At 37.4% G+C, this 19,550-nt stretch overlaps 1 protein-coding gene across 1 annotated transcript in view; it reads right to left on the minus strand.

Moving 5' to 3' along the window:
* Positions 1 to 7,402: 7,402 nt before the first annotated feature.
* TM6SF1 (transmembrane 6 superfamily member 1) overlaps positions 7,403 to 19,550 on the minus strand; it is a 33,396-nt gene continuing 21,248 nt past the window's right edge. The window contains exons 7-10 of the mRNA XM_007945105.2: positions 18,768 to 18,872; positions 15,819 to 15,911; positions 15,536 to 15,655; positions 7,403 to 7,594 (exon numbers count right to left, since the gene is read on the minus strand). Coding sequence (XP_007943296.1) covers positions 7,403 to 7,594; positions 15,536 to 15,655; positions 15,819 to 15,911; positions 18,768 to 18,872 — 510 coding nt within the window. The remainder of the gene's footprint in view (positions 7,595 to 15,535; positions 15,656 to 15,818; positions 15,912 to 18,767; positions 18,873 to 19,550) is intronic.

Below are 19,550 nucleotides of genomic sequence, written 5' to 3' on the forward strand. Positions count from 1 at the left end.
AGGAGGACCAAAGAAGAGTTGATGCCTTTGAATTGTGGTGTTGATGAAGAATACTGGAAATATCATGGACTGCCAGAAGAACGAACAAATCCATCTTGGAAGAAGTGCAGCTGGAATGCTTCTTGGAAGTGAGAATGGCCAGACTTCATCTCACCTACTTTGGTCATGTTGTCAGAAGGGACCAATCCCTGGAGAAGGGTATCATGCTTGGTAAAGTAGAGGGTCATCAAAAAAGGGGACCTTCAATCAGATGAGTTGACACAGTGGCTGCAACCATGGGCTCAGGTATAGCAAGGATTGCGAGGATGGTGTAGGACTGGGCAGTGTTTTGTTCTGTTGTACTTGGGGTCACTATGAGTCAGAACCAACTCAGCAGCACCTAACAACAACATTGCCTAAGATGTCAATCTTTATGCATTCGATTTTGTTTTAGACAGCTACTGATTTTACTAGATTCATACTTAGTACATTCCATGTTCCAATTATTAATGGATGTTTGCAGCTGTTTCTTCTCATTTTCGATTGTGCCACATCAGCAGATGAAGGTCCCAAAAGCTTTACTCCATCCACATGATTAAGGTCACCTCTACTATGAGGACGCAGCTGTTCCCCAACATATTTTGAGTGCCTTCCAACCTGAGGAGCTTGTCTTCCAGCATTATTTTAAACAGTGTTTCGCTGCTATTCATAAAGTGGCCTGTTTTTTCAGAAGCAAACCGCCTCTTCCTTCTTCCTAGTATGTCGTAGTCTGGAAATCCCCTGAAACCTTCCCACCATGGTGATCGTGTTGGTATTTGAAGTACTGGTGGCATAGCATCCAGCATCACAGAAAGCCACCACCATATGACACACTGACAGGTTTAGATCTGCTGTGTTATTTATTGCCACATAGCAGATTACCCCAGAACTTGGTGGCTTACTATAGTGTTTATTATCGTACAGTTTCTGTGGGTCAGGTATTCAAGTAGATGCAACTTAGCTGTGTCCTCTGACTCTGAGTGTTTCACAAAACTGCAGTCAAGGTGTCAGGAGGAGTTCAAATTATCCTAATGCTCACCTAGGGGTAGCTCATATTCCAAGCTAACTCAAGTAGTTGTTGGCAGGATTTAGTTCCTTTTGGTTTTTTCTCCTTGAGGGCCTCAAGTTTCTCACCAGCTGTTGGCTACAGCCCCTCTCATAGTTTTTTGCTACATGGATCTTTTCATAAGGCAGCTCACAACATGGCACCTGGCATCTTCAGAGAAGCAAGAGTATCAAGTGAGAGAGAAAGTCCTAGCAATATGGAAATCAGTCTTTTGTAACCTAATCTTTGAAGTCATATCCCATTAGTTTTGCCTCATCTTGTTTATTAGAACCAAGTCACTTGGTCCAACCCACATTGAAAGGAAGGAGAATACACAAAGATATGAATACCAGGAAGCAGAAATTATTACTTCATGTCAGAAGGCTACCCATCCCTAATATCAAGAGAGAGACAAGGAAGGTACAAGGGAGGCCTAGATCAGTCAGGTTCGACTCACCCCTGGAGGTGAAGTCAAGTCCCCAAATCATACGGCTATCATACAGTTGAGCCAGGAGGATGGAGGGTGGAAGATAGAATAAACGTTGAGAGAACAGCTACAGTATTCACTATAACCACTAACCAGTATTCATTCCTTTATTCTTCTGACTCTGAGCCTGAGCCTGTAGTCTGCCTCCTTATGCCTCCCCATTTCTCTCTGTATCAAATCCAAGTTCCTTATTCCATCATATAATGATCTTCATTATATCTGGTTCCAGTTTCTCTTTCCAGCCTCATCTCACCAGTTCCTGTCATTTATTCATCAAACTTTTTGATTTTGGTATCTCTTTATATTCTTGAAAATTATTGAGGGTTCCAAAAAGCTTTTGTTTATGTAGGTGAGAGCTATCAATTAGAAATGAAAACAAATTTTGAAAGTAATGTTGTTGTTGTTGTTGTTGTTGTTGTTACATGCCGTTGAGTCAGACCCAACTCATAGCGACCCCTCTTTGGGTTGCTGAGACAGTATCACTATGGAAGTAGATTGCCCAACCTTTCTTCTGAATGGCTGGTGGGTTTGAACTACCAGCCTTCTGGTTAGCAGTCAAGTGCCTTAGGCACTATGCAACCAGAGCTCCTTCTGAAAGTAATAATTCATTTTAAAACAATAAGCCTATTATTTAACATAAATTACAGTTATGAAAAATAACTGCATTTTAAAAAGCATGACATTGTTTTTACATTTTTGCAAATCTCCTTAATGTCTGGTTTAATAGAAGACAGCTGGATTCTCCCATCTGCTTATGCATTCAGTCTTTTACAGTATGTTATTTTAAAGTATATACCTAGCCTTACATAGAAATTCAGTTAGAAAATGAAGATACAATATTATTCTTTTTCAGATAATTGTGGATCTTCTTCTTTGATATTATACCAGTTCTTTAAGTGGTAGTTTCTTAAAGATGAATTGCAGTGTGACATGTGATTTTTCATAATGTGTTACATTAAAATCAACTAATCTATCTGAAACAGAATAATTCAGCTCTTTGACCCATGCATGATTTGTTATAATGTATTGGTCATTTGGAAAACATTGGCTCAGAGTTACTCAGGTCTTCCATGGTTGACTCATTTCAAATGTGTATTTTTTTAAAATCATATTTGTTAATGTTACCACCTATCTCATCACGAAAGTATAAGGAAGCTGTCAATCAATCTTACAGAATTCAAGTTTTCCAAACTTCAGATTTTTACTTTAAAGCTCCATTTTTATAAATGGCAACAATAACTACCAGTTGTTTTCCTTGAAGTAATAGGCTCACATTTGTCTATTTTCAGAAAACGCCAAATTCCAAGTCTGAATAGCCATTATTTTACTGTTGTCATTCTTTTCAAGTATAAGATGGTGTTCAGGGAAAAAAATCCTTGTGACTTTTACTGCCTCCTATCTTCTCATTGCCTTTTGGGTATCTCAGCATTTCAATGTCCCTTAAAAGCGAATCTAATTGAATTAGTTAGCCATTATCCAACATAGGGTGGCATGGCACAGAGCATCGCAACTGCTGTTTACTCAGAGGGCACTTCAGGTCTGGCAAACAGCACCATGCCCAGAACATACAATATCATGAATTAACAAGATAGAAGTTTTCTATATATAGGTGCAAATAGAATGGTTAAGATATAAGATGTACAGGAAAAAAGGAAACCAAAATGTGCTCCGATTTTATAATTTACTTTTACAAATGCCTGTTTGGCACACTGTCTTGTTTAGAAACAAAAGCATGTTCTTAAAATTGTGTTTGCATTCTGGTGCCACCTTCACTTTGTTTGAAACATTAATAATACTCTGAAGCTGCTATGGGACCATCTGTTTGAAAATATTCTTCCTTATGGATTGGGTAGTAGTTAATGTAAATTTTCTACCAATGTAAACAGAATTTACTTTTACAATAATATGAGTAATAAGACATTGATAAAAGTTACTGACAATTTTTCATTGTTTTAATGGGTATGTCCTCCATAATATCTGTGAGTATATTCTTATATATCTAGTGCTTTTATCTATTAATAATTAGGAGTCAACAGACAATCTATTTTGCAAAATCACAGGTTTTAAATGTGATTTTTTTCTTTTTTTTAATTTGCTTCCTCATTCTCGTAGATAGAGAGAAATATATTTCTGCCATCTTGAGATGGTAAATTTGGTCACTTTTTCTCCTTTGAAGGTCCTGCAGTTGTTTACATATAGTATTATTTCCAGTAACATGTAGGTGTTGGCTGCCTAAGTGAAAACACACCCTGAATGCACACATGTGCTTTCAAAACTAAGTTCAGTGCACTTAGTAAAGAGCTGAAGCAGACTGTCTTTAGAACAAATACAAGGGAATCTGAGTTCCCTTGTTCACTCATCCCCTGAGAGCATTACTAGGGGGGGGTTAATATATTTGGGTTAATAATGAAAAAAACAAAAATAGCATCCCTTTGGGGAAATGTAACCTGACACAATTTGAAGTGGAACCCAAATTAAAACATAATTCTTTTATGAGACAGAAATATTTTGTTTTACCTTTTTCATGGGAATGCCATATAAATTTTAAAAGAAATTTGGTCTGCTTTCATTCTTTTAGTTTATTCAAAAGCAAGAAATCAGAGATTTTGTACATCTTGATTTTGTTAACTCTTGTGTATTTTTTTGAGTCAGGTGTCACAACTAATTTAATTGAAGTGTTATACAGAATAATTTGAATACACTCTTTAAGTGCTTTTTAAATTTTGATGCAGTTTACCATTCTTTCTGACACCATACTCGCCCAAAGATGGATGACCTCAGTTTCTTCACTGACTTTATTAATCCCCACGCAGAGCTGTACAGAGTACATACTGCTACAGTCTATGTTCTGCTAGACAGTAGAACAGCCTTTACTCTTTTAATGGAATACTAAAAATACACTAATTGTATGGTTAAAGCATTCAGCTGCTAACCAGAAGGTTGGCAGTTCAAACCTACCAGCTGCTCTGAGGGAGAAACTTGGCAGTCTGCTTTTGTAAAGATTTATAGCCTTGGAAACACCATAGGGCAGTTCTACTCTGTCCTATAGAGTTGAGAGTTGTTATGAGTCAGCATCAACTTGGTGGCAGTGGATTTTGCTTTAGATATGAGGCAAAACTTCAGAAGCTCTTCTTGCTAAGTAATGTTAGTTATACACAGCAGCTTTAAATCTCAAAAAATCCAGTTATATACTGGTTAGATGTAGATAGCTCTCATTGTCAGTATCCTGAGTCATCTAAAGGTTTGTTTCCTTTCTCTTTTTTTTTTTTTTTTTTACAGACCTAACTACCACAGAGAATGCTGCATATTAAGAGAAACCACAAGAAAGTTATACGTTTGGTTGTCTAATATTCTTGGATTTGATACGAACCAACACATAGTCATTGTTGTCATTGACAGACACCAGTTTGTATGTACATTATTCACATTCCTCTCTGTTGTGTTTAGAAAAAAAAGACATTTTAGCCTTTTTTAAGGTTACTGATTTAATTTAATGTTACTTGGTTGCATGAAGTTGCCCTTAACCACTAAAGATAATGAAGATTTTTGCACAGATTTATACATGTCTAGGATCCTTTTATTAAGGCAGTTATGCTCATCATTCTCCTGCCTTTACCCCACCATCACCAAACAGTTCAGTATAAATTAGCATTTTTTAAATCATCACTCAGTGCTTAAGGATGGGATTTCCTCTCTTTGACAGAACCAACCCAGGAATTAATTTCTAGATGCATAATGGTGGTATATTGAAGATGAAATTAAAATTGTCCTTCAGTTTTGAGGCCATGTATGTGTAAAGTTTAACCATATTGTAAAATATCTATTCTGTATTAGAAATAGCTAGTTGAGAGCTTATACTTCTCAAAACTCATGTTGTTACGTACACAAACTCAGTTTCTGTATGTGAAGTTAGTGAGTCTTTGTGTTACTCCAAAATAAAGGCAGTGATTTATTTTTTCCCAATGCCAATACAATTTGAGCTAATAACTCAAGGTGGGTACTTTACATTTTAAAGCTGGAATCAGCAGCAGCCCTATGGGAAACCAACAAAGCATTGACTTTTAAATATAAATTTTTAAAAGGAACTGTTTTCTTTTGGACCTAGAGTTAGAATAGTTACTGTTCATTCCACAAACCATTATTATGTGTACATTATTGTTGCTATTGTGATAATAGAGAATTTTATTTATTTTTATGCCAACTTAATTGTGAGAACACATTTAGTCAGTTTGGGTTTTATCAATCCTGTTATGCTTGTCCTTGGAACATCTTTCGCGTATTCGAGGTTTGTAGTTGAAAGTTTACTGTAAAAAAAAAATCAAAATCAAAAAAATGTATTGTTTTTACAGAATAAATTTATTGGAATGTGTACTGAGAGTAAGATTTGAGATTGTGAGCAACCAAGTTAGTGTAATTTGGCTTCATATATGTAATAATGTGAGGTATTAATGTAATTCATATATTAAAGCAAAAGTTGTTAACAGCAAGTTGACAAATAGAATCAAGTGCAGGTGAGGGTTTTCTTCTACTTTTTTTTCTTTTAAACACTCTGGGTTTTAGGTTATTTGAAAATACTGGGGGTAAATGGCAGTGTGATTTGCTTACACATTAAAATAATCTCTATCAGCTCAGTGAACCCTAGATTCATACTTAACATTATCCATGCATTGATTGTGTATCCCATTTTCTTATCTTGGTGAAGAGCTAATAAATAACATGCAGAGAAAATATGAGAAGCCCTAAACTTTGAGGGTCATTGATGATGATGATGAATGTTACTGAAGGTAGCTGAGAGAATGAAAGCACCAAGCTACTTTCTACTCTATGACACATTAAGGTAATGGCTCTATTTTGGCTTGTTTTGCTTATTTAGCAATATGATTGTCTCTATTACATTCATACATAATTCTGAATATGAAAAGTTGACTGAAAAAAAAAAAGATAGGGATGTCAGTCCAGTTCCTTTTTTCCTTTTAAAAAAAAATTCTCGAATTTTGAATATTAATTAAAATTCATCAGAAGACCTCACCATTGTTCATACTTAAAACATAAGAACCTAAATAACATTTGAATTGGAAAATATAACTGACAGATTTTTTAAATAAGTCTAATAAAGACTATAAAACTTGTCATTAAAAAATATATACAGAATGTTTCAAATGTAATAAAATTTGTCTTCATAAAAGGCCCAAAATAATTTTATTAAAAATACACACAGAAATACAATAAAAGTATTATCACCAATAAAATAAGAACTCATTAAGGGTAATGGTAAGATTATTGATCCTTCTTCAGCTATTTAAGTTCACAAAAATAATTTAGTAAAAGCAGTTTTCAAAACAGTAAATAATATACTTTCCTTGGGAAAACATTTTTCAAAGAACATTTAAAACTAATCTGCCTTTCATATTGATTAAAGTTGACAATGAAGCATATGTAACTTATATGCAAAACTTCTCCAGTCTGCATTTGCTACTTTGAATTTTTAAATATGCATAGACCCAGTCACTTGTGAATAATTTCATCTTCATGCTTATTAATGTGGGAGCTAAATTGTAATATTTCACACTAACAGTTATTTACTGTGTACAAACAGTGAGACAGATGATCAGGCTTATTTACAAATAAGTTAGAATATATTTCTTTTAAGATACTGTTTCTCAACAACTTCAGTTCTCCTTCAGAATAGGACAAAAAATTTACCTGCACAATACCATATTATAGCTCACACATACAGTGCAGAGCAGGAATTAAGTGTACACATATGGGAAAGGAGTAAAATGGGACAAAATATCAGAACCAATATAACAAAAGTTTAGTAACTTAGAAAGAAAGAACATAAAGCAATGTTTTTATTCAACTTTTTCATCTGTCTTTGTTTTTATGAAGAACTCTGGTTTATAGATACAACGATAGGCCAAAAGCTGAGGAAGAATTCCATATGCTATGTTTAATACTAAAAAAAAGATTTTCGCTTCTTCAGGGACTCTGTAGACATAAGCAGTTCTAGCATGAAGAGAAGCACCAATGTGGGAAAACTGAGCCTGTTGCATAAAACAAAAATGGGTAAGCATGAAATTTGTGTTCAGATAGATGCACAATGAGTTCTGAATGGATCATTCAAACTATGTTTGTGTGCCCTCAGAACCAGTCTCACCTGTAGGCAGAATACTTTCAAACAATCCACAGTCTGCACTATTTCATTGAACTTAGGGCCTTTCCTGATAAAACTGTTCAAATGATACCTTTTTTATTGTGGCTGTACTATGCCAGATGTGCTTTTTAACCATTCCAGTGCCCTATAGCAAACATTACCAAAACCAGTTGTCATCAGGTTGATGGAGACTCATGGCGACCCCATGTGTGTCACAGTAGAACTGTGCTCCATAGGGTTTTCAGTGGCTGGTTTTTCAGAAGTGGATCATCAAGCCTTTCTTCTGAGGCACTTCTTGGTAGACTTGAACCTCCAACTTTTCATTTATACCACCCAGGGATTCCATACATTAGTAGCTCAATTTAACAAAAAAGAAAAAAAATGTGAATAAAATCTCAATTATTTTCCCAATTTGTGTTCTGGAGATTCTATGTAGGAACCTAGTGGAGGCGTAAAATTGTGTATCAATAAAAATGAAGAAAGTATAGAGTTTGGAAAGCTGAAATAGATTTAGTGTAAGGAATTAAAGAGAGGCACTGAGGACCTCAGTTTCATTTATCAGTCTTTCACCTACTCCATAGAGCAATAGTTCAAAGCCTTCTCATTATGCATTTTTGTTTATTCATGTATCTATTTTTTTATGCAACTTAAAAAAAATACCAAGGGTTGTTTTGTAAGAAAAAGTTGTTACTAACTTGGGTATGTTTGCTCTTTACAAAATGGTAAAGTACATGCAGACAACCTTTTCATATCAAATTATAATTTATTTAGAAGTATGGCTTGTCAGCATAATTTGAGTTTGCAAAATGAAAAGGGAAGAGCCTCCCTCTATACTTATATACTTGTTCAGAACAAACATTCAGAATGTGCTAGTTGGTCTTTTTTTTTAAAATACTTTTCATAAGCACAGAGGAAAACTGTAGTAGAAAGGGTAATAATACAGGCCTCGAGCAGGATTAAAGGCTCCTGTGAAAGGGTTTCCTCAGGATGCTTGTATCATTACAGAATCCAACCCCCGAGTCTACATTTTTAGATCTTGCTGAAATTCAAGACATACATGAATAAAGGATTGGGAATTTAAGTGCAATAAGTGGTAAAGCATTAGGATTGAAGTGAAAAGATACTACAATCTAGAGAAAGCACAGAAGTAATGAGAATGAAGAGCTAAATAATTTAAGTACATATAATTTTTATTTCCTTCCATATGAAATCAATATATTCTGCTAAATCGTTAACAGATTGTGACTTACCACCTGACTTTACCATGAAAAGAAAAGGACAAGCTTTTAAAGCATCATCTTTATGAATTTTTGTCAGTGGCAGATACTTTAACAAGCTGTATTTTTACAAATTTCTGATACATCCTGGAGACCTGTGGTACTTTTTTTTACTACTCCCTAGAGACAAACATTATAAAGGAATGTAATATGTTGCCAAGGACCAATAACACCTCTGAGTTGTTATCCATGAGGCACTGAGAGGGCTCTGCCCTCAGATATACCTTCCCTGGGGCAGATGCCCAAATAGAACCCAGCAAATGTTATTAAGCATTTGCATCTCTGGAGTGTGAGGACAAAAGACCTTGAGAGTAAAGGCACCCGAGGAGCTGCTGTCATGGACATTCTAGGAACACTGAACAGGAGCTTTGTCCACCCCATCACTGTTTTTTCCTAGGGCCTGTTTTGAATAACAGAGTTTGCTTAAAAATACATGTAAACTTTTTCTTACAGACTCAAGGTCATATTTGAACCATGCTTTTCAGAAATGTGGCTTTGGTGGCTCCATCTTTATTGATACTTGTACATATCATGAAATCACCAAATTTGGGGAAATGCCAACTATACTTTGAGAGATTAAGTAATAAGAGCAACCGTGCCTACTTACATGGGGAAACCTGTTAAAAAGCCAGTGTGATTCTACAGGCTCTTTTCCTGCACTAATCAGTGCAGATAATACCTCATTTTCATGAATTGCAAACTCATGGCAACATTATAAAATGATTCATGTCCATAGGATAGATTGTAAGCCCACCGGGCAGGTACTGTCTGATGTTGTGTGTGGTACCTACCACATTGTTAGAGCTCAATAAATGTTCAATAATAATGGTCTTGTGACTGTCAAAATACAGAAGGTTCTACAAAGCATTTCTACATTATTATACCTATTTGAGTAAACCTTTTTCTTCAGGATTATTTAACAAGGGACAAAGATTACAACATACCTAATCAAAAGGGGTGTCTGTGTGAGAGAAGAACCCTGAGGCAAATTGTCTGCATTTGCCCTCACTGTAATACTAATGGGTGTATTTATAGTGACTACACCTCCAGCTGAGTGGGTACCCAGCCCTAACTTACTCCTAAGGCCTATTCCTGGCCTTAATTTGGAGTTGAGAGAAAAACCTCAGAGCACCCTTTCCAAGCACCAAATTGATAATGGGCTGCACAATGTCTCCTGTGTGATATTCCCACCAGCACAGGAGGCCTCCCTGTGACAGGGCTTGAAAAGCTTACCCAGAGCACTGTGCTGGGGTTAGAGTGACTCAGCAAACACTGCTGCTACTTACAGGGACAGTTTATAAATTTAATGATATGAGGCTGAGTCCCTGATAATTTTTCTTCTCATTTATTCTACCTGAAATAATTAAGAGGTCTATTTTTTTTAGGGTGGATTATGGGAATGGTATGGACAACGAAGCAATAAAGGGAAAAAAAGGTTAAATGTCAATAGCTCTGTTTTCTTATATTTATAGAGACAACCTGGAAAAAATTACTAAAATTACAATTCTGACTCCAGCAGGGAGATGTGAAAGTGTTTTTGTGTGTCCGTGTAAATATTGCAGGCAAAAAGCAATGTGAACATTGGAACAATTAACCAGGAAGTTTGGCCTGTACAGTATAAACATCTGATCCACAACTTATATTGGTATCTTTTCTTTGAGTTTTCTGGGCAGCACAGTATAGTGATTAAGAACACTGACTCTGGAAATAGACTGCTAGGGTCAAATCCCACCTCTACCACAAACTAGCTGTATGACCTTGAGCTAGCTATGGAACCTCTGACCTCATCTGTAAAGGAGCATAATAATGGAATGTCATAGGATTGTTATGAGGGTTAAATGAGTTGATACATGTTTAGGTATTTAGTGCCAGGCACGTGGGGCTGTTCCACAGGCAAAAATACACAACTCAATGAAGTTAAATATCTGTTAATGAACTGGGGGGGGGGGGGGTCTCTACTTTGTTCTAAACCTGGGCTCTTGGGTCTTAGATCCCTTTGTTGACCTTTTGACAATTTCATGATAGTCACTGTCTCTACCAAAAAGATAATAAGATATTAAACCCAAACTCTAATTTTAATACTAATAATCACACCAAAAGCAAATGATTAAAATGAGATTTATATTAGTATCCCAATTATCCATGCTTTTCCTTTACTTTCAGATATTTTTTGAAGGTTTCTATAAAGGAAAAATTTGTGAAATTCACCTCCAGGAGAATCAATTCTCTACAACCAAATTATCCACAGATAAGCCTCTAGACCCCTTTGTGAGAAAGTACATGGAATGGGAAGGAATGCTGCCTGCCTTTCATAGTGTTTACTGATCCTGCTTCACTGACTGTGGGTGTTACTGGATGGAGCAGCAGCTACCTGGCAAGCCTGTTGTGAATCTGTCTTAAAGTTTTCTCCCACTTTCTTTGAATTTAAGTAATTATACAGATAGTTTAATTGTCTACAGATTAATTTGTGTAGCTTCTGAGCAATGTAAGGTATTTCTCTTCCAAACTGTTCACTGGGAATCATAGCTCCAATAGTAACAATAATAATCATGATAATAACAGCAACAGTGGGTTATGGAGCTTGTTATGTGCCAGGTCTCTCTAAGCTCTTTGTATATATTCATTCATTTAATCTTCAACCCTAGGAGAAAGGTACTGTTAGTATTCCCATTTTACAGAAGAGAAAATTCAGGATTAGAGAGGTAACTCAGATCATTCAGCTAATCAGTGGCAAGCTGGAATTTGAACTAGTCTGCCTCTAGAGCCCTGCTCTTCACCATATTTATTGTAGGGTTTTTTGTTTTTTAATTCTTCATTGATGTTTTAGCCAAGAAAAAATTCTTCAATTGACAGATAATGCTAAGAAGTAGACCTAAGCCTATAACATTTTTCAAATGAGACTCTGCAACTTTAATCTTATGATAAGGATCTTAAATGAAAAGACACTTGAGTTGTAAATGTTGAGCATCCCCAATGGAACTATTTGGCATAAAATGTGACATTTTATTTTATTCCATGTTCTTTCATTTTTGATTGATCTTTTTATTTCTGAAGATTTGGCATACTGAAAGCAGGGATCCATTACCACTCAACATGTTTTCAGTTAACTTGCACTGTTACATTTTTTTTTCTTTCCTATTAAATTGGATACACTCTTAGAAATTCACTGGACCTTTTGATAAAATCATGTTCTGTGCAGGGAGGTTAGTGGGATTGTCAGTGCATAAGCTTTCTACATTAGGGATGGCAGTTTTAACAAGTGAGAGGTGGTGGTCAAGATGGAGAGTGTCAGATGCTCTCCTAAGATAAGAATCCTTTTCCTAAGCAAGTAAGTATGTGGTAAGTAGAAAACAAATCACATAACTGGAATTCAGCATTCTGATCATATGCACTGCTTTGTTGCAACATAATTTTAACCTCTCCTTAGACTAAATGCTATGAATAGATTTTATTAAAGCAGCCAAGATTTATGGGAATGTAAGACATACAACTGTTTGAATATGCCACTCTCCACCTGCTGGGCTGGGAGAAACATCCTCTGACATTTCCAGGATCTATGTAATCCTCCTTAGAATGGGCATGCACTCCCCAGCAAGAGACCGGCTTCAGGCTACCTTGTCAAACAGCTATGATGGATAAGCCCAAGGATTCCTAAAAGGACTGGAGCCTCGTTGAGTGGCCACTTCTGTTGTCAATTGCTCTGTAGTCCACTCTGCCCTTCCCAGAACTTCCCAGTTGCAAGCTTAGCCCCACCAAAAGGTAGAGTCTGGAGTTAGTCTTACTGCTATCAGCTCGGGCACCTGTTTTCTCCAAGCTAAGAACTGAACTCTGAGCCAGCTAAGACCTTAACACCTGAACTCTGAGCAATCTTACCCTCCAAAAAAAAAAAAAGCGAGTGGGATGAGAGTATGAGGGACCTCTGTCTTGAAGGACATTGGAGAATAAGCAGAACCAAGACAAGGAAACAAATGCCAAGGTTTATTCTATGTCTTATGATCTGCTGCGCATTTCCACACTTACAGCTTCCTCTTCATACTGTTCCCTGGGGAGGCTCAGTCTAAGAGCCCATTCAGCCTTCAAAGCCCAGTTCAGATGTCAGCCCCCATCCCAAAGGTTCTCCAGCTCTTCCCCATTCCATGTACATTTACTGTAGGACTCTGTGCCATAGCTAGTTACCTGTCTGCATAAAGGGAGAAGTCCAGAAGAATGTGGGCTTTGGAGTCAGACAGGATTTCATATCCCTACTCTATCATTTAGCAGCTATGAAACTTCAGGCAAGTAAAAGATGTCCCGTGCCTCAACTTTCTCATCTATAAAATGTGAGTAAAAAACAACTGTGGTGGTGCTATGCTATGTGTTCACCACCTAATTTCCTTTAATAAGGCACACAGGAAGACTATATTTCCCAGCCTCACTTGCCATTGGGTCTGGCCCTTGAAAATATCCCACATGAACTTTGCATGAGCAAAAACTAAAGCTTTATTTGCTACTGAATATTTGTTACAGCAGCAGAACACACAGCCTATCCTTACACGAATAGGTAGGTAGGTGAACACTTAGCTTCCCTTGTCTGGTGTGGAGAAAGATAATGAGAGCTTAGACTAGTCTGAGTCATGTCAGTAGAGCTAGAAAAAAAAGAATGGATCTGAGAATTACTCTGAAGGTAAAACTAATGAATCTATAGGAGCTGTATAGGGTAAGGGAACAGCAGGTGTGAAGAACTGCTTCACGTTTTAGGCTTGAGCTGCTGGATGCAAAAGGTAGAGAAAAATGGAAGAGAAGTTGTAGGGGGAATCAAGAGCCCTATTTTAGTCATTAATTCTGAGATGCTAATGAGACATCCAAGTGTCAACATTATGTCTGAAAGTAAATCTGGAAGGTGTTTCAGCTAAAGATAGAAAATTGGGAACCATTAGTTTAGTATTTATATCCACTGCTATCAAGTCAGTTCTAACTCAGTGAACCTATAGGACAGTTACTGCCCCATAGGTTTCCAAGGCTATAAGATCTATGAAAGCAGACTGCCACAGCTTTCTCCCATGGAGCAGCTGTGGGTTTGAACCACCAACCTTTTGGTCAGCAGCTAAGTGATTAACTACTGTACCACCAGGGCTCCTCAGTATCTAAAGATAACAGAAATAAATAAGGACCTGAAGAAGTCTGGTTCTCTGAGGTCTATAAAGGAGAGCAACCAGCAAAGGGGACTAAATATTTGCTCTCTTCCCTCTTAAGTCTTTGCAGGAATCATTGCCTCTGGACACAGCATCAACTTTTGTTATATTAATATTCTAATTATATAATTTAGATGAAGAAATTGATCCAGTAACCCCATAAAAACTTATTTTTCAACTCTATGAATTCTTTATAGTACATTTTTTTGCCATCATGGTTACTAGAACCACTAATGCCTAAAGTTTCTGGGTGAACCTCCTCCTTAAGCCTGCTTGAGAGCAAGATGAAGATCAAGAATTAAAAAGATGAGTCGTTTTTTTTAATTTCTAGTAAGAGGAAAAAAGACCTAAAATTCCTTAATTTTCTTCTTTGTTCAAATGATTGATTTGTTTTGCTAATTGTTATCTGGTAAAATGTACTCTTAATAATATCCCATAGGTAATTTTCCATTCAATGTACGAGCATTCACTGAGCACCTCCTTTAGGCCAGGTACTTGGCTAAGGTGTCAGGGGTGGGAGTCAGCAGTGATTGAATGATAGGTTCTGCTTTCCAGGAGCAACATTTTTTAGGCCTTTTTCCCTGGTTCTGCATAACATAATACAGTGGGATTCTGAAATCTTAAATTTAGATATCAAAGATAACTACTTGATGCGTTTTCGGTAGGCATGGTGCTCAGAGACTGGGAAATGGTCCTATAGAACAGCAGTGCCGCTCTTGGATATGTGACCTTGAACAAATCATTTAACCTCTCTGGACCTGTTTCCTTATCACTAAAACTGGATGGCATTCCTACCAGACAGTTATTGTGAGGCTTAATAAAATGTGTATGCAGAAATGTATTATATACAAGAAAGAACTCTACAAAGGAGGACTATGGGGGGAAAAAAAGACAAAGGGAGACAGGATGTTTAATAACTACTTCCTGTCCTAAAATGAGGAGCCCTGGTAGCACAGTGTTTAAGTGTTCAACTGCTAATTGATAGGTCAGCAGTTCAAACCTCACCAGCTACTCCACAAGAGAAAAAAACCTGTCAATCAGCTCCTATAGAAAACCCACAGAGCAGTTCTACTCTGTCCTGTAGGGTCACTATGAGTCAGAATTGAGTCAGTGGCACATGTTGTTTGCCGTCGAGTCGGACCCGACTCATAGCGACCCCTCCTTGGGTTTCAGAGGCAGTATCACTACGGAAGTAGATTGCCCCATCTTCCTTCCGAGGAGTGGCTGGTGGGTTTGAACCGCCAGCCTTCTGGTTAGCAGTCAAGTGCCTTGGGCACTATGCACATAACAACCCAGAAACAATGAGCAGAGATGTTTTCCACATTTCTAACAATGACAGCTAGACCACCAGTAGACTTTCTTAATACAGAATATTATGAATACCTGAGCTAGACCTCCAGCATGTATCAGGCTTACATCAGGCATCCAGGAACATCCAGGAACCACTAAGCCATAAAGTGCAATCACAAAGTAAGGGACAGAATAGAACATATACGCCAGCATCTGTATTACAACAGAGAAATAACACCATCAGCAAATTAACAATTAAATTTAAAAAAAAATAATAACATTTTCATTTTTGAATTAATTCCTACAGGGGACATATTTTCCCATCAAAAAAGAAAACTAAATTTTAGAAAAATCTTAGGCTTCATAACTACTTGACCTGAATTTTAGGATAAGCAACAGGATCCTTTAGGTAGGGCTCTTGAAATTGCATATATAATCGGCAGAGTTCAGCCGGGCAGTCCAAAGCAATCTAAGAACAAAAGTGAATTCATTATAAAGATATAATCACATCTGGCTTTTAGATGTACTGATACGGATAAATGTCCAATGTAGTCACAAGTTGCTTTGATATTTAATAACGATGCACTGTACAAGCTCATCAGTGAAGGGGAAGAAAGGTTTGCTCTGTGGAGATTAAGCAGAAGTTAGTGGGTTAGGAAATGGAACCTAATGCTCTATTCTTAGGTACCAATAGCATACTCAGAAAGTTTAAGTATCTAGGTAGCCAAGGCACAGCCTGCTTAAGATTATGTTTCACTTTTCCTACGAATAAATCTAGCAGGCTATATTGGTACTCCCTATAGGAAGAAAAGTACATTTCTATACCAAATTCATCTTACAATGCTTGGCAAGATTCAAAAATAGCATCCTCTTCTCTCCAGTGGCTCACAGAAGATATGGCTTTTGGGGGCAGTAAAGGATAATGATTTGAAAGTAGGGCCCTCTTGTCTGAAGCCATCTCTTCTGTCCACTTTGAAAGAAAGCAGAGCAGGTTTAGTCACACGGAGTAGACCTTAGACCACAGAATAGGCAGTGTCTCTTCCACACATAACTGGACCCCTCTGAGCCACCTGCCCCCTCGGGCAGTACTGCTCATGTCTTTGGCCATAAATGTTCCACCTAGATAAAATGAACACAACCCAATGGCAGAGCTGGTAAAAAGGGTCCCAACCCAAGAGGCCCTTCCTCCATGATGTGGGTGTATGTGTACAAATACAAACATCCAAAAGAATTGCTTTTCTCTTGTGCACAGGGAAAATGAACATCACTAAACAGGAATACCACTGGTATTCCTGCGGTTGTAGAAGTTTTAACTACTAATCAGAATCTACATTTTAACAAGGTCCCTAGGTGATTTTTATGTATACATAAGAATCACCTGAGTATAAGAATCTACATTTTAACAAGGTCCCCAGGTGATTCTTATGTATACATAAAAATCACCTAGGGATCTTGTTAAAATGTAGATTCTGATTCAGTATATCGAAATGCAAATTCTCAGCAGGGGGCTTAACCGGAATTAACTGGTTTTAATTTTGAGGATCACAGCAAACTAACCAAAAAAAATTTCTTTGGCCCCGTGGTCTGAGCAAAGCTACAGCCTGTCTTCCGTTGCCTGTGACCCCACCCCTGCTGGTGCTCCTTCAGAGTTTCTGACAGTCGCCACACAACTCAAGACAGCCTCTCTGCCTGAACCCAGCCAACCACACAGGCCCCTCATAGCTCAAAGACTTCAAAACAATGAACAGCTACATCCGCTTAGACTTGCCACTCTCCCGCTAATTGTGCAATGCCAGCAGGCTCAGAATCATTAGTAATTGTCATTGAAGCTGAGTATAATTAACCATATAATCTGAGCTGCAATGAGTAAGTCATGAAACTGGGGCATTGTGACGGATCACTGATAAATAAAAATAATAACAGCAATCATTTATTGAGCACTTACTAACATAAAGCCCTCTATCAAGTGTTTTGAGGAGCTCTCATGGTGTAGTGGTGAAGGCGTTTGCCTGTCACCTAAAAGATTGGTGGTTCAAAATCACTAGATGCTCTGCATAAGAGTCTGCTTCTGTAAAGATTTATAGCCTAGGAAAACCCAGTGGAAGTCACTATGAGTCAGAATCGACTCAATGGCAGTGAACTGTGTTGAATGTGCATTATCTCATTTAATCTTCAAAACAATCTTATAAAGTAGGTACTGTTATTTTACAGAGAAGGAAACTGAGGGTCAAAGAGATTAATTTTTCCAAGGCCACACAGCTAGTAAATGGCCAGGATTCTGATTCAAAGCCTGTGGGTCTTTTTCTTAACCTCTACACTATAATACTGAAAAACGGAAAATAGAAAAAATGAAATGTCCACATGCCCTTAATGTTTTATCAGTCATATCAATATACATTCCAAGTGCAGTCTTAATTATTAGTCACTTTACCAGTGAGAAATTCACATGACCCTACCTATAAGTGAATTGTTTATCACACCCCTTCTTCAATCCCACCCACCCTACTCCTGCGAACCCACTAATGCTCTGTACAACAGCTTTACTGGAATTTTAGGGTATAACACTTACCAAAGACATTTAAATTGGAAACATCAAAGAAGCCAAATGAATGAGATGCTAAAATAGGAAAAATCAGTTGCTGGTGAGTAGATTCTGACTCATGGAGACCTCATGTGTTTCAGAGTAGAACTGTGCTCCATAAGGTTTTCAGTGGCTGAGTTTTTTTGGAAGTAGATGACCAAGATCGCCAGACCTTTCTCCTTAGGTGCCTCTAGGTGGACTCCAATCAGCAACCTTTTAGTTAGCAGCTAAGCATGTTAACTGCATCACCCAAGGACTCCATCAGGCACATGTTGTTGCTGCTGGGTGCTATCGAGTCATTTTCGACTCATGGTGATTCCATGTTCACAGAGTAGAACTTCCCCGTGGTGTTTTCAAAGCTGTGACCTTTTGAAAGCAGATCACCAGGTCTTTCTTCCAAGGCTCTTCCAGATGGGTTTGAGCCACCATCTTAAGTGTTTGTGCCACCCAGGGACTCCAAAATAGGGAAAGGAGAATACTTCTGGATTGAGCCTGATTTTTAAGAACCTGAAGGCAAGTGGTGTGAAGTAACCCAGAACAGACCCTCCCCCTTGGGTGTAGAGCTTGGGGGTAGGAGAGCCACAGGAAGCAGGTCCAAGTGCTCCAGGCTCTGACAGGAGGAATATTTTGTTAGCATGCTAGGAAGTCCAATTAAAAGAAAAAAGTCTAATTGTTTTTTTCCCTTTCAAAGCCTCTGTAGTATAATAATTTGACGTTTATGTTATTTTGCTCTGTTATGCTTACCAAGCCTCTAAACAGGCAAAATCCAGTTGCCAGGAGGAGATATACCACCAACATTAAATCAAATGGTCTTCTCAGCAGATCCTTCGCTTGGGCTTCTTGAATGACCTACAATAGAGTTTGTAACTAAAGAGCACTCCCACAGTGCCAAAGAACACTCAAATCTACTGAAACATAAATGCCCTGATGATGGATGATGAAGAGAAATTTGAAGAGAAAAATTATTTCTCAGTTTCCTGATCTGTGAAAAGAAGAGATTGGGCCAGGTGATCTTAAAGGTTCCTACCAGTTCTCTGTTTCCATTTTTTTTTTTTTTTTCTTGAAATAATACTTTCATGATTATAAATGTAACATACATTCATTTCAGAAAATAAAAAGTAAACCATAAGCCTGCTACACCATTATTAATGGTATATTTTTCTGGTCTTTTATATATGTATATACACTTAGACCTATTTTTCACAAAATTAGGACTTCAAGTATATGCAATTTTGTATTTCTACTTTTTGCACTCAACATCTATTTAAATTATAAGCATTCTTCCATATTAAAAATTCTATAACTCAATATAAGTAACTGAATTAGTAGTTCATCATATGGAAATGTTGTTGTTGTTGTTACATGCCATCAAGTCAGACCCAACTCATAGTGATCCCTCCTTGGGTTTCTGAGGCAGTATCACTACGGAAGTAGATTGCCCCATCTTCCTTCTGAGGAGTGACTGGTGGGTTTGAACCACCAGGCTTCTGGTTAGCAGTCAAGTGCCTTTAGGCACTATACTACCAG

The sequence above is a fragment of the Orycteropus afer genome, unplaced genomic scaffold (assembly GCF_000298275.1).
Source record: "Orycteropus afer afer isolate SDZICR_OR568_19922 unplaced genomic scaffold, OryAfe1.0 scaffold00132, whole genome shotgun sequence".
NCBI lineage: Eukaryota > Metazoa > Chordata > Mammalia > Tubulidentata > Orycteropodidae > Orycteropus > Orycteropus afer.